Source organism: Pimephales promelas, chromosome 17 (assembly GCF_988280905.1).
Source record: "Pimephales promelas chromosome 17, fPimPro1.hap1.1, whole genome shotgun sequence".
NCBI lineage: Eukaryota > Metazoa > Chordata > Actinopteri > Cypriniformes > Leuciscidae > Pimephales > Pimephales promelas.
In genome coordinates this window covers 4,530,449-4,546,278 of record NC_142785.1, presented here as the reverse complement: position 1 = coordinate 4,546,278, position 15,830 = coordinate 4,530,449, and the positions used below count along the sequence as shown (strand labels likewise).

Below are 15,830 nucleotides of genomic sequence, written 5' to 3'. Positions count from 1 at the left end.
GAAGGCAAATCTGTAATCAGTAGATCTGACCATGTCAAAAACTGCTTGCTTGGAATTAGCAATAAATCCATGGATGGCACCAGGAGTGTATCTCCTTAGGGGTCACTGCTTGTTTATCTGGGACCAAGCTGAAAATCGCTGCTCACCGAGTGTGTGCTTTAGAATAGCTGTGAGTATGTGATGCTCTCATCATGGTTGACTACCCTTGTGTCCATGACCTAAATTTGCTCACAGTTACTCCTCTCTCATAGTCTCTCACTGCTTTCAATCCCCGCCTCCTTTCGGGCAGGGCCAGTTATGTTCTAATTCAAACACAGCCTTGTAACATAACAGGCGTATCACAAAATGACTCATTTATGAAATCGACCAAATCAAGATTACATAAGACCCATGAAGTCTAGTGTGTAGAACCCAATAATGGATTAGATTGCAAGAATACACACTAATGCCAGAAAATGTACTCGGACTGATGTGATGACATAAGCAACTTCCATTATCCTGCTAGCATGAGAAATGACTCTTATGATGAGTCACTGCCTTTATGAGCAGGGTGGTTCCACTGTACTGTGGTGGAAAGACAAAGATTAATTTCAGAAAATGATGCACTTATTGCATACACACACGAATTAGGTAAAAAAATATATGCATTTTGCAACAAAAAAAAAATAGTATTTATATGCTAACATTGAACATTTTTATATGTAAGGAATAATTGACAACAGCCCATTAAATTAGAAGCTAACACACACCCGAGGTGGCAATGCGGCCGTGACGCGAGATATAAAGTGTGCATTATTTTTGAATAATTCAACAGACAAATTAAAATATAATATAATACGGTTACCACACAAAAGCCAAGTCATTTAAAATAAATGAGAAATATTCATATGTAAACTCACAAGAGCTGATATGGATCATCCGGTTTTGCATAAACTTGTTCGATATGTCACTAAAGCAAATTCTGTGAATTCTGTTAACCTCTTCAACTCATCAACATACTTTCGTGATTTTATTAAATTACCACAATAGAGAAACATTTTTATTAACGGTCTCAAACTTTTGCACCCCACTTTACATGTGTTTCAGATCATGACTAACAGCATTCCAGAACAGTCATGGATAAGTTCTCGGGGCAAAGGACCATGTGGATGCATGTAGACGGTGGAATTTGGGAATTCTGCTCAACACGCTTCTGTCAGAGAGGTAATAGCCTAAGTCTCCGCAGCTGCAAATTCACCTCAAATTACACAAAACACTTGGTCTGTGGCAGAGATCCCAATCACACCCTCTCATGCCAACTCCTCTGAGGACACTGATGTTGCAGCAAGCTACAGTAAACCCCTCTGTCAGTGCCATGCCAATTAAGCACTCATACTGTTCTGAGAGACTTCATATGGCATTATGTCAGAGATTTTATGCTCTTAGTAAGCCTGTCCATATCACTAAACCACAACAGTTTCCTCAGATGTTCCCATGCGGCTTAGTGACCATTAAAAATAACAAGCTCTCAAGGCAAATGTCTATAATGCTGGATCTTCTATCATTTTTTCAACGACATGTTTTTTTGGCTGCAATGGCTTCTGCTGAAATTCCCCATCAGAAATAGGCTACCCCCTAATTAGTCAATTTAATTAACTAACCATTTTATGAATTCAATTACAATCGCTTCGACAGATAGTGTGTTTCTAGTTGTAACAATGTCACACAGCTGCTCTTTTTCATAGCCTACAACAAAGGTGCATGCGTGTGGATACACCCCCTATCTAGGGTTCTTTGCAGGGTCTCTACACCACGAGAGTGGATCGACTGATTCTAACTAGCGAGATTCAGTCATGGCAATTAAAACCGTCAAACTGTAATCGGACACTGCATGGTGGTCCATTCATGTAATCAATAATGAGGGGGATAGGCGAGGCACCTTAAAACCCTCAACTCAACCCCCATTTTAAATCGGATTACAGTCCACGAGGGATGCAGTTTAACACAGTGATTATTGGGTACCGCAAACAAAACGAGCCCATGGACATGCAGAATAGCGCTCCTAAATTAACCCGTGCATCCATGAATAGACACCGTTCTGTCGTTGACTAAAGGTGTTGCATAGCATTATAAGAACACAGGATCATCACTCACAGCGACGATGCGTAATTTCATGAAATGAAATAATAAATTCGACGGAACTCAAGCGTGATATCAGACACAGATACACTGTGATGGCTGAATTCAGACACATGAACACAGACCAGACGACATGATGAAGAGCTGGAATCATGGCCGCATCTCTGTTCTGTAGAGATGGAGGGAGGTGGTGCGTTCCAACAAAGCATCCTTAGACAAAAAAAATCATTTTACAATGTGCTTGAGCTTGCATAGGCAAACGCATTCCGTTTTGGAGCGGAAGAAACATTACAGTATTTATTTTATTTGGAATTATTCGTATTATTCGCATTCTTTGTAGCAGTCCGTAAATATTTTGCTAGAATAAAAATGACACATTGCGCGTAATAGCCTTAGCGATTTGCGTTCAACTGATAATATGAAAATAAAGGTAACGTGCAAGGGGGGGGGGGGGGAGGTTTTACACGTTTAAAGGTCTAGTCTTGAACATGAGCACGTTAACAGATGGCATTTGGTGAAAAGTCCCATAAATACCGTTACACGTACGCTCGGTTCAGTCTGAATAATCTTGTTAGTCACTTAACGTATTTTTCTTATGAGACCGCCGTTTTCTTATAATATTTTAGGATATTCTATATTCAGAGCATTAGTTTATTAATATGTAAGCTGCACAGGCCCGATTTAACAACATGACTTGACCAACGACGATTTAAAAATTGCGACAAGGACGCGCATGCTGTCTGTTGGATTTAAACCTCCTTCGAATACAGTGCATGAAAACCAATAGACATACGCAAAGAAATTGCATTTAAAATCACAAATGTCAGCTTTGACAGGTTCTGCTTACCTGTGCACGGGTCGCTGTTATTGTCTCTCCAGCTGCAGTCGCTCACTGAGCGCAAGACTAGAGCTCGAGAGCTGCTGTTCCTCTAACAGCCTGACCGAGAGACGAGGCGCTCGAGAGTCATCAGAGAATGCATGTCTTCCGAATCAATATCAATATAAAAACTTCTTCATTCGAGGAAAATCGAAGGCGCGAGCGTTTTAAGTTGTGTGCATGTGTTTACAATAGGATAATGTGCTGATGCATGTGGATGGGACCAGCCTATTTGGACACTTCAAATGTACTACGAATAAAAACAAATTTAGCTAGTTCGCCATGCATTTATTTTAAATAAAGAGGTTTATTATAGAGTGTGGATTAGTGTAATGTGGGACTCCTAAGATTCAGTGCATTTAGAGGAGGTTAAGACTGTTTGTAACGGTGACTTTTATGGTTATTTGAGGTAAAATGAGAACTGCGCATGTGCAGAGCGTCAGTAATAGATTTGACAGGTGAGGAGAGGAAATGCCGCTCTGTTGACCGACTTTTGAACTTTCTTTTATTTCCTTTTATTCACGACCAGAGTTGAATGTTCATTTATAGCCTACTTTTTCTCACTAATGCGTTGAATGCGGACGAGTGTGACGTAATTTTATTAAATCCGAGGAAAATACGCCATCTCTCGTCTCTCGTGCATCTTTTCCTCCGACACCACATATTTTGTTTTTCTCTCTCTGAACATGGACAACAGCATCTCAATTTTGCGTTACTGGTTCCCAGAAAGCAGACCAACACTGAATCAACATATGCATTAGCCTAACCAAAGATCATGTTGAAATTTAACATTGATTTTTCATCCGGTTTGCACCCTGAAATAATGTTATCTTAACGATGACAAATCGATCAAGATGGACATAAAATCAATCATTTTCAAAAAATGATTGATTTTAAAAAAACTTTTGCTGATAATTTAGGCCTACTCACCCCCATGTCATCCAAATATGTCTTTCTTTCTTCAGTCGAAAAGAAATTAAGGTTTTTGATGAAAACATTCCAGGATTTTTCTCCATAATGCACTTTACTGGTAACCAAACGGTTCAAGGTCCAAAAGACAGTTTCAGTGCAAATTGTTCAAAGGGCTTTAAACTTATCAAGCGAAACGATCACTCATTTATAAAAAATAAATAAATAAAATAACAAATTTTAAATTGTATAAGGTCAAATGCTCGCCTTGCTCTGTTGATGCACGTTTGTGACTCTCCTGTTCGAACTCGTTCATTAAAATGAACGAATTTTTTTCGCGTCATTTGGTTCATTCAACTAACGTAATGAACGAATTGACTTGGAAAAAGATTTGTTTATTAGTGAACCCTTTTTTCTAAGAGTGCAGATACCTTTGACTTTATGACATTTTTTGAAAACTGTCTCCACTGATAAATAACACCCAGGCTAATTTGGAAATGAGGTCCGATGTCCAAAATCCTGAACCACCCCTTTAAGTTATTTTTTTACAGTGCAATTCCATATTAAATAGAACGGTTGGGAAACTGTACCTCAACCACCTTTCTGAGCAAATATAATTTAAAGTTTAGCCTATTATTTGATCAAATTGGATTACCTACATGTGCAGCTTCTTAACATTTATTCAGCTCAGAGACAGGAGATGAAAATAGTCTCTTTTGGCTTAAAATACACATTTATATAACATTAGTGTTAATTCATGTGTGTTGTACTGGATATATAAACAAAAACACAGTTTATATTTTATTTTTTTATTATATTATTATATTTTTTTCATATATATATTAAACATTTAAAACATGACAAAAATGTATGAATATGCTGCATAAATTGCACAATTTCTTGACACTGCCTGGTTACGAATCCTCCTTGACTTTGGTTGCCAAGCGGGGCATTTTGTGTGGAGGTGAGCGAGCGGTCCACATCTGCTTTATCCTGTTGAAGGAACACACATATCATGTCACACTGACCAGATTTAATGAGTGATTCTTATGAGTGAAATCTTAATACATGTTTCCTTCGACAATTTCAATATGAGGCTTCTATAAACTGAATATGATTCTAGTCATGTATTAAATTATTAAAGTGTTTACATAAATCTGAAAAAAGAAGGGAACTTACCTCCGGTTCATCTGAGACCTGGGATGAATGCTGATCTGGTGCTGGTGTGAAGTCTTTATCCGATCCGTGCTCCTCGGTTTACGATCCTTCTTGTTAATATTCACACAGATTTTATTTCTGGGAGCAGGCTGACACACACCTACATTGCCCTGTTGAAGAAACAAATATAATCATGTATTATGTTGGGCAGGTTGTTAGACTAAATCGAAACTAAAGTCTAAAATAAAACTAAACATCTTTCTAAAGTTTTTAAATAATATATATATGTATATAAGATAAGTAAAATCAAGAGATGGAAGGGACTTACAGATGCTCCCTTTGGGATATTCTGCTCCCTCTGCTTCCGCCACTGCTGTTTAGGGATCCTGACTGAGGCTTTCTCCCAGTTCCAAGGATCCCACCTTTTGGGATCCTTGGGGCCATATCTTCTCCCTTCGGAGCTCCAGAGGGCACTATCGCTTCCTGTGGATGCGCTTGAGACGATGCTTGAGGCCTCCTCTGCAGCAGCTCCTGTCTCAGAGGCTCTGGGATCTTAAGTCTTGGCCTCTTTGTGTTGTCATGCAGCGTTCCCTGAGAAGAAGCTTGAGGCTTCAGCTGCAGTGGCTCTCGTCTCGGTGGCTCAGGGATCTCTAGTTTTTCCCTCTTTGAGGTCTTGTAGGGAATGGGTGCTCCTTGACGAGGAGAAGCTTGAGGCCTCCTCTGCAGCAGCTCTCCTCTCAGAGGCTTGGGTATCTTAAGTCTTGGCCTCTTTGTTGTGTTGTCAGGCAGCTCCCTTCTCACAGGCTTTGCAGGCACAGATGGTATCGGAGACTTGGACACAGGTGGTTGTGGTGGAGACCCAGTGGGCACAGGTGATTTCTGTGGGGACTCAACAGCCGTTGGTGCTTTCTGCATGTGTAAATTCTTTTTTTGTGTGAAAAATCTAAATGCAAAAAAGTGTCTCAACTTTACTTAGTCTACCCTACAGTAGCCACATTTGTCTGACTCACTTGGACATGTACAGTACACGTACGTCCGCAAGATGTCTGTTACTTTAACTGGAATGCATCTGCTGTTTATTGACATCTGAAACATCTTTAAGATGTCAGTTTTACATACAGTTAAAATCATAAACAACTTAATTTTCCAAACGTCTATTTGACATCTGACAGGAAACGTCTTATAGATGTAATCGTAGCTGCAAACACTCTAAAAAAAATAAGTTTTCCAGATAAATGTGCGGTAAACTCGCACATCTATCAAATATAGACGTCTCAGTGATGGAGGCTATCTGCTATCAGGGTACAATCACAGATAATTCGAGTTGATGATACAAAGAATTCCATTACAACCTTGATCACTAGCTGGGGATAGATGTCACCATGTAAGGTGATTTGTTGTAGTATTCTCCACACTATCTAATTGAATGAAAGAACTTTATTGAAGAACAAAGAATAATCACTTTTGAATAAAGTTAAATATTTTAAATTACTATATATATATATATATATATATATATATATATATATATATATGGTATTTCTTTTAGGACTTTAAACTGTTTTATATCACAAATATGACATGAATACACACAAACACGGCAGTGTTTTTGTGTTCACTTTAATGTTGTTAAAGGTAATGTGTCCCTTATCCATTAGGTGGCAACCAAGTGCTTGCTAAGAGTTAACTTAAGTTGCAGTGGTCGAAGGATTGACGCAAATCTGCCAGTTTCTGAGTAGGTTTTTAATTTTTTTTTATTATAGATTCATATATCAAACATACAAGTAAAAACAAATCCAAAAAAAAAAAAAATTACAACATAAAAAAATAAATAAAAAGGAAAATAGACCAAGAGACTTAGTTGTAGACACTAGGGAATGAGTTTGCGTATAGTATTCCAAAATAAGGGCTATTTTTGATTGTTTTGCAACATTTCAGGGAATGTTTATACAGAATTATAGAAAAGGCATAAAAGACACGGGATGCTTTAAGAAATCCACATTTGTGTAAAAAATATTTTGCCATTTTAGGCCTAAAATCAGATTATTCACTCCAAACTCAGTTGTTCTGTTCTCCAATTGAAGTCCAAATTTGACGAATTCATATGTTAAAATTGAAATATTTTGTGTAACTTACAGATCCAGAACTGGAAAGCATCCCAGAAGGTCTGGGTTACACTAGAAGAGATGTTCTGCCGTTTCAATGTCAGAATTACAGAAAGTACAACATTCACATCCATATTAAATCTTTTATGTAAGTTGTTACATGGATAAATCTCATTCATCGTTTTGAAGTGAACTTCTTTTACCTTTAGTGATATAAGAAAAGAAAGGTAATTGTAAATCTTCACTAAACAATTGCTGGTTATTTTCTGGAAGATATGTTTTCTCCTGAATGGTGAAGGGAAGCAGATTGAAGTGAGAACATTTCTAAAAAATGTATTTTTACCACAGAGTATGTTAGCATGCCTTTTACTAAAGTCATCAGAACTGCATATCGAACTATATTTCCTGATGACATCATATGTTAAAGGGTTAGTTCACCCAAAAATGAAAATTAAGTCATTAATTAGTCACCCCCATGCTGTACCAACCCCGTAAGACCTTCGTTCATCTTCGGAACACAAATAAAGATATTTTTGATTGAATCTGAGAGCTGGATCAGTCCTAGATAGACTGCCTAAGGGACTGGCTCTTGACGGCCCATAAAGTCATTAAAGAAAAGGTTTAAATATTCCATGTGCCTACAGCGGCTCAATTATAAGTTGATCAAGCGACGAGACTACTTTTTGTGCGAAAAAAACATAAATAATGACTTAATTCGACTATTCTATTACTTCCTTATTGGGCGCATGCGCGAGAACTGAGATGAGGACGTTCTCCTTCGTCTACTTCTTGTTACCGGCTGCTCACCGCTTAGGAGTTTTACCGCCACCTACCGTATAAAATGATGATCCATATATAAGGCGCTCCGGATTATAAGGAACACTGTCGTTTTTTGAGTTTTTTAAGTGCACCTTATAGTGCAGAAAATACGCTAATTGAAAAGCGTATGTACAGCGCGCATCTTCCTCTGCTTGTAAACAGAAAGTTTTGCGCTTCCAGCTATATCAGCACATCATCTTATACGGTAGGGGGCGGTAAAACTCCTAAGCGGTGAGCAGCCGGTAACAAAAAGTAGTCGAAGGAGAACGTCCTCGTCTCAGTTCTCGCACATGCGCCCATAAGTAATAGAATAGTCGAATTAAGTCGTTATTTATGTTTTTTTCGCACAAAAAGTAGTCTCGTCGCTTGATAAACTTATTTTTGTTTATGCTCTCAGATTCAATCAAAAATATATTTATTTGTGTTCCGAAGATGAACGAAGGTCTTACGGGGTTGGAACAGCATGGGTGTGAGTAATTAATGACTTCATTTTCATTTTTGGGTGAACTAACCCTTTAAGATACTATATTTGTGCCAGCACTGTACACTATCCCTACTCCTATGCTGTCATCCTTATTGCTTTTTATGTCATGATGTTGATGATATTAATTAGCAGAACACAAGATGTAATATCCATCTATAGTGCTAGATGAATAGATGGATATTACATTTTGTGTACTGACAGGGATGACAGCAGAAAATAGAAAATACTCACAAAAGAAGAACATGGATGATGGTGTTCTGAACAGGCAGCAAAAGGTATAACAAAATGAAGTGGGGCAGGGGATATGTACAGTATATCCAATGAAGTTTAATGCATGCACTGGAGTCATGGCATTCTTTCCTTTTTTAGAAATGTGAGTCAAGTATATTTATAGCGCTTTTCACAATATAGATGGCATCAAAGCAGCTTCACAGTATCAATCAAAACATAATAACAATGTTCGTTTCTTAGTGGAAAAAACATCCACGTGAGTATTATTGGGGAGGTGCGGCAGATTTAGTGCTGAGTATATAACATTTAGGGCTCCAATCCCTATCACTCTACAGCAGTCGAACATTTGCAGAAGACTCAATTTTGTCCATTCACTTACTGTGATTACACCACCATGGCTTCACAAAAGCAAGTGGCCAAAATAGAAGGAAAGCCAGCCCCAGCTCCAGAGGAAGAACCAGCATCAGCAGCACTGGAAACGGTTGCTTCTGCCCCAACTGCAACACCAGAGTCAGCTACAAAAGAATCCGAAAAAGCCAGCACTGCACCTGGGCCAGCCCCAGTCGAAGATCCAGCCAAAGCACAAGCATCTCTTCCTAATCCAGCTTTCAAAAACGATCCTGCTGCTGCAGTAAGTCTCTGTTTTTTTCGGATAATATTGTATTATGCTATTTCATTTGCCTGATGGCCTGAATTGATGTGTCCACAATAATGGTTGACGTCTACATTTAAATGCACACTTTTCTTAAAGACAAAATGATTAAGATCACTTTATGGACAAGCATTTGGGTAATTAAAAGTAGTGTTAATCAATTTCAAATGAAGCACAATGACAAAAATATTTTAAAACAAAAGGCTGTAATCTGTTTAAAATAGGGGTATATTGATATTCTGTCTATATAAATAAATATATTCTCTAAAACATAAAGTTATGCTGCACTCAGAGAGTAAGTTCAGCCAAAAATGAAAATTCTACCATTAATTACCTACCCTCATGTTGTTCCAAACCAGTAAGACTTAAACCCATAAGAACACAAATGAAGATGTTTTTAATGAAATCTGAGATATTTTTTTTTCCATCTATCGACAGCTACGCAACTACCAATGACGCTTTAAAAAGTTCATAAAGAGATTTTAAAATGAGACTTTATATGATGAACATATTTAACTATAAGCCTTTATTCCCATTTAAACTTTGGTCAGCAAACATAAATAGAAGCTTAACCGTACCCGCTTGATATTAAAATACTCATTTATGTAGAAAAGAGAGGGCCCTGTCTTGCACCTGGCGCAAATGACTTCGCTTACACAAAGCTTACACATTTACCCAAATTATTACATGCATGTTTAACCGTAACTAATGTCACTTCTCTTTCTTTTACGGCCCTGATGAGAACATCAATTTCCTCGGCTGTGAACCTATGGTGAAGCGCGCCTGGTAATGTGCCGTTAAAATAGAATTGCCTTTAAACTTGCGTCGGGCGCAAGAGTAATTTATCCCGCTGGTTAAATAGCAATACCCAGGACCCGCCCACAAAGTTACTTGTGCTTCATGCTTGATACTTGCGTTTCAGATCGTTAAAGCAGCACTATGCAGATTTTTTGCAGCAACTGAATAGCTTCGGAGTTATTGCAATGGTTATATGACTACTTTCGGGTTGAATGTTGGGCGTCTCGCTCCCCCCTGTTGCCTGTGAGGGGAAAAAACACACTTGCAACTTTGAGCCGGCAACATTACATCCTGAAAAACTTTTTGTTTCTTTTTCATTTCTTTTCGACTGAAGAAAGAATGACATTGATATCTTGGATGACATGGGGGTGAGTAAATTATGAGCAAAATGTTTTTTTAAAAGTGAACTACTCCTTTAAGGCACAGCAATATTATGTACAGCTAGATAAGTAAAAGCTGAGCACAAGAACTAACTCATGCACACCTTAATCACTCTCTTCAAGTTAGTACTGATGATCTTTAAAATGGTGGAAAGTAAATAAATATCCAATGTTGGTCTATAAATATTCAATACATTTATAAAAACCCAGGCCAATAACTAATATGGTGCAATACACTTATCTCATTTAAAAGGTCATAAATATTAATTAATACATCTTTAATTAATTCCATGTTTTCGTTGCTGGAACACTTTTTTCGTTTTTTAAAAGCAGTTGTAATTGCTGGACATGACCTGTACAATATACACTTACAGGGGTTGGACAATGAAACTGAAACACTGGCCAATGTTGGAGGTTTCACATCTACGTATATGCCTGGCGGCCAATCTTCAGAGTGAAGCACGGGTGGATCAGTGATGGTTTGAGCTCCAATATCATGACAATCCTGATTGTATTTGATGGACACGACACTGCCGAGGACTACCAAACCCTTCTGGAGGATCATGAGCACCTGATGCTCAAACCGTCTATCAGATCATGCACCAACACACACAGCAAGACTTGTGACAGAAGGGTTTGATGAAGATGAAAGTGACGTTGAACATCTCCCATGGTCTGACAGTCACCAGATCTGAATATTATTGAGGTGTTTTGGAGGAGCGAGTCCACCAGCATCATATAGTGACCTGGACACTGTTCTGGAAGAGGAACGGTTCATAATCCCTCTGGTCACTGTGAAGGACTTCTATCTGTCAATTGGTGCTGTATTTGGATGCAAAATGAGGCCCTCACCATTCTAACAAATTATTGTGTAGTAAAACCAGGTGTTTCAGTTTTTTTGTCCAACCCCTGTATATACAATATATGCTTCATGGTAGGATTCCAGTAGATGTTCTTTACATGGATCTACATACACTCGCTGCAGGGGTTGTTCCACTCTTCCTAATACACTTCCTAAATTAGACTCCCTAGGGAGACAGATATGGATTATGTGATTTTATAAACAGGCTGTGAAATTTGAGGGGAGATTATTCTTGGTGCCAGGAAAAAAATGTCAAAACAACTGCCAGAGTTTTAACTCACTGTATGTGTCAGTGTCTGGTTGTCACCCTGTCTGTTTTAGTGTTTGTTTAATGTCCCCACACTTTGGATCTCTTTTTGTGTTTCTTGGTCTATGTATGTTCTTCTCTTTTGGTTTGCTTACATGGTATTTGACCCCTGCCTGGACTGATTGCGATTACGGATTACCCAATAAATACTTCTGCAATTGGATCTATTGTCTCTCTCATGTGTGGGTCGTGACAGAAGGACTCTGTCACAAATGTATAGATCCTGAGGTTCGGGATTCCGTAACCCTGCTCTTATGAATATGGGTGGAAGGGGTTCATGAAGGGGAGGTTCGCAGATCGGGGAGGAAGCACCCCGGTTAAACATCTTTCGATGTTTTTCTTTATGGGCCCATAGATTAGCAATTAATTTATTTGCAATGTCTATTACTGATGATGCACATAAAAACCTAAATAAAATTAAAAAAAACTAAAAGAAAATCTCTTGTTCTGTGTTTCAGGGTAATTTCACTGCTGAACAACTTGAAGGTAAGGAACATCCTAAAAAGGTCATCTGATCAACTTCTGAACTAATTTGTTGTTATTTTGCATTTATACAGAGTTCAAGGAAGCATTCCTGTTGTTTGCCAGGACTCCCTCGGGGGAGATGAAGATATCACTAGCTCAGTGTGGGGATGTGATGAGAGCTTTGGGCCAGAACCCAACTAATGCTGAAGTCTTGAATGTTCTAGGGAAACCAAAGCCTGAAGGTAGACCCACAATGGAAAAAATACAGCATGACTTTTCAGGGCATTGTACAAGGTGCATGTCAAGCTTCTCTGCATACCATGGGATCGTTCATGAGCAAACAAAGGGAAAGACCTAACACACTTCTGTCACAGAGATTACTGAGGTGTTGTCGTCAAGTCAGTCTCTGAATACTGGGATCCTCCTTGTCATAATGGCTTACTAAAAGTCAAAATACCAATCCAACCACAGGAATGTAATATTTTACCTTAACACAAAAGAGAAAAAGGTGACAAAGGACTAATATAACATTAACTTTTACAATTATCAGTCCCTCCAGGATTTCACGATTTTTTTGTGTGATTTTTGCGATCAAAATGACAGATTTTGTGGTGGTAATTTCCAAAAATTTGTGAAAAAATTTGCGATTTATATATAACATTTACCATAATAGTATTCAGTCCTTCCAGAAAAACGCTGAGTTTTTTGTGATTATTGCGGGCAAAAATTGATTGATTAGCCTGCTCGGCCCGGTTTCTTTAAAAATGCGATGGAATATGCGGGATATTTATGCAATTTTATGCGATGAAATTGCAGGAATTTGCAAAAATTGAGAGAACTTGCAAAAATTGCGGTTTGATGAAAAAGATTTCTCTTTTTCAGTGATTCCCCCAACATCCTGTTCTCACTAGGCTAATGTAAGAGTCATTTCTTATTACTTCCTTTGATAAGCAAGCATACTACATAGAAAGTGCTGGGAATATTTAATTTCTCATCTTGTTTTATTTCAGACTATAACGAGTGTAAATAAGGTGTGGCCCCTTTAAGAGCTGCGCGCTCCCTGTTGAACTCTCTGCAGTGTTAACTTATATGTGCGCCTCAAACGCCCCATGTGTGCGGGTAATTTCTGTTTGATGCTACTTCTTTTATCTTATGTTGTTTATTAAGTAACGATGTGACGGTAGAACGTGTGACAGACAGTTACGAGTTCGATTTGTGAGATGTCAATCGCCTCCGTGAGTCTGTCCGGCGTCGCGTAATTGCGTCACTTCATAACGTTCCCATGGAAACAGAGGGAAATGGCTGCTCTTGTGTGAAGCAAACGGAACATTTTTTTAACTTTCTACTAAAATACACGTGACTTTTTTTTGCAACGAAAATGCGAGGATTATGAAATTATGCAAACCCCGCATATTTTGTAAGGAAATCGGAAATAAATATGCGGACTTTGGCTGATTTTGCATTGATTTCAGCGATCGCATAATCGCGTTTTTCTGGAGGGACTGAATTATGCTATTGAAGCTATTAAAGGAATATGGTCACACTCATTGTCTTGTTGTTTCAGACCTTTGTGACTTTCCTTCTTCTGTGGAACCCAAAGGATTATATTTTATTTATGTATTTATTGGTAAACAAATACAATAAAAGTAAATGGGATCTAATGTTTGGATTTTTTGTGAACTATCCAATAAACGTTTTTTTTTTTTTTTTTTTTTCTCTCTCAGATTGTCAAATAAAATCTAAGGAATCTACTAATTGCTTTATATAAATTGTGTTGTTCAGAGATGGAAACCAAAATGATCGACTTTGAGACTTTCCTGCCTATGTTTCAACAAGTTTCAAAGTCTACGGAAAGGGGTACATTTGAAGATTTTATTGAGGGCCTTCGGGTCTTTGACAAAGAAGGCAATGGTACAGTCATGGGGGCTGAACTCCGCCATGTGCTTGCTACTTTGGGTATGATTTTATGAAGGAAAAATATAACAAATTCATATATTCAACCAACATAGAACAGTGTAATCAAATGTTGAAAACATTGAGAATTAAAAATGCATAATTTTGCTCATTGGAGCACTGTTTGAATTTCAGGTGAGAGGTTGTCTGAGGGTGAAGTGGATCAGTTGCTGGCAGGGCAAGAGGACACAAATGGTTGTATCAACTATGAGGGTAAGAGACAGTTACTCAAGACTTCCCTCTACTGACAAAATGAATGACTTGAAGTTTCTCATTGAAATTAATCTTATGTTCTTACTCCCAGCTTTTATAAAACATGTCATGGCGGCTGAGTGATCGTTTCTGGTAAGTTCTAAATCATCTAAATCAGGGCTATCAAATAAAAATAATGATTAAATAATGAAAAGAACTGATTTTATTTGTTCAGTTTTAATTATATGCATGAACTTATGGTGCGTCCACATGCTATGGAAAGTGCTTTTGTTGTCGTAATGTGGCAAAATAGGAGATCCAGACCTGTCATTTAACTAAAACTATTTTAGGTTGCTTAAGTCATCTGCTACAGCAAGAAAATAATTTATCAAATCTCAAACGGTAAATAATATGCGGTTTATTTTCTAGATCATGAATAGTACATATTTTTTACCATTCACGACTCTCGCCTTGCTCTCTGCCATTTTGAAGAGGTCAAAGGTTATCTCAGCAACTCTTTCATCAAAATATTCTACGAGTGACCCAAGTGGAAAATACTGCATGAGGGGGTGTTCATGTGCATTGTCCATGTCGGCTTTTGGTATTTACCATAGTTACAATATCACGTGAACGCACCATTACAGAACTTCCATCGTGAACTCCTACAGAATCACAAAGCTCGGGAAGTCCTGATCTGAACTATAATATACTTTGCTGATACATTTTAGACTTTAATTTATTTTGCATCTTTTTCTGTTGGCCTAGGTACAGTGGCAGCCTCACATTGATGTTTGCAGAAGTAATCTGAAGGTCATGTGTGAGAATTGACATCAATAAAACAACATTTTTGTAAAATATTATATACAATGACTGATTAAATTCACTCTGTTCTTCAATCATCACTATGAAGCTGTTTTACAACACGATCTCATGAAAGTGCGTGTCTATACCACAAATTAAATTTCTCATGCTATTTATGGGTTATGCCAAAAATGATTTTGCCGTGCATATGCTACTCGTAAATCTCTTAGGATTAGGGCTGTGGAGTGCGTGCGTATTGCTCGCCAAAAAAGTACATATCATATGCATGCAAAAACTGTGTATACACGCAAAAACAATTTTTTGGCATACAAATGGCATGAAAAATGTAAAATTAAATTTGTGGGATAGATGCGCACTTTCATGAAAATGCAGGAGTCTGCTGTAAACTTGACTGCAAAGAGAATCAACACAGCTGTCGGCGGATAAAACGTTGTCTTTGGTGGGGCTTGTGCACTGGGTTTGCCTTAATCCCCAATGTCAGGAACTTTTCTCTGGCACATGTGATAAACCGAAACGCTTTGCCTTTGGACTCTCTCAAAGGGCTTTTCTAAGAAAAACCTTGTGCTAAAGCCAGGTGTTACACTCACTGTGTAGATTTACAGCATCTCACACTGAACAAATGGGCTTAGTGTCCAGTCAAGTTGGCCTAACTACTAGAAAGACATGAGCCAAGTGCAAAGTTATTTGTGAGTGTGTTG

General features: G+C 38.1%; 2 protein-coding genes across 11 annotated transcripts in view; one reads left to right on the top strand and one right to left on the bottom strand.

The window, feature by feature from the left end:
• mapta (microtubule-associated protein tau a) overlaps positions 1 to 3,056 on the bottom strand; it is a 48,254-nt gene extending 45,198 nt beyond the window's left edge. For all 10 annotated transcript variants that reach the window (XM_089121795.1, XM_089121799.1, XM_089121798.1 and 7 more), the window contains exon 1: positions 2,966 to 3,056. The gene's annotated coding sequence lies outside the window, so the exon portion shown is untranslated. The remainder of the gene's footprint in view (positions 1 to 2,965) is intronic.
• A 6,012-nt stretch (positions 3,057 to 9,068) lies between these two features.
• Positions 9,069 to 14,454, top strand: LOC120469452 (myosin light chain 3, skeletal muscle isoform). Its single transcript, XM_039658445.2, has 6 exons — positions 9,069 to 9,332; positions 12,159 to 12,186; positions 12,258 to 12,407; positions 13,948 to 14,121; positions 14,254 to 14,331; positions 14,423 to 14,454. The coding sequence occupies exons 1-6, from the start codon at positions 9,096 to 9,098 to the stop codon at positions 14,452 to 14,454; spliced, it is 699 nt and encodes a 232-aa protein (XP_039514379.1). The 5' UTR covers positions 9,069 to 9,095.
• Positions 14,455 to 15,830: the final 1,376 nt, after the last annotated feature.

Coding starts and splice junctions, on each gene's coding strand:
- LOC120469452 (XM_039658445.2), top strand. CDS start 9,096: ATGGCTTCACAAAAGCAAGTGGCCAAAATAGAAGGAAAGCCAGCCCCA. Junction 12,408..13,947: donor AGGGAAACCAAAGCCTGAAG/GTAGACCCACAA, acceptor TGTGTTGTTCAG/AGATGGAAACCAAAATGATC. Junction 14,332..14,422: donor TGGTTGTATCAACTATGAGG/GTAAGAGACAGT, acceptor TCTTACTCCCAG/CTTTTATAAAACATGTCATG.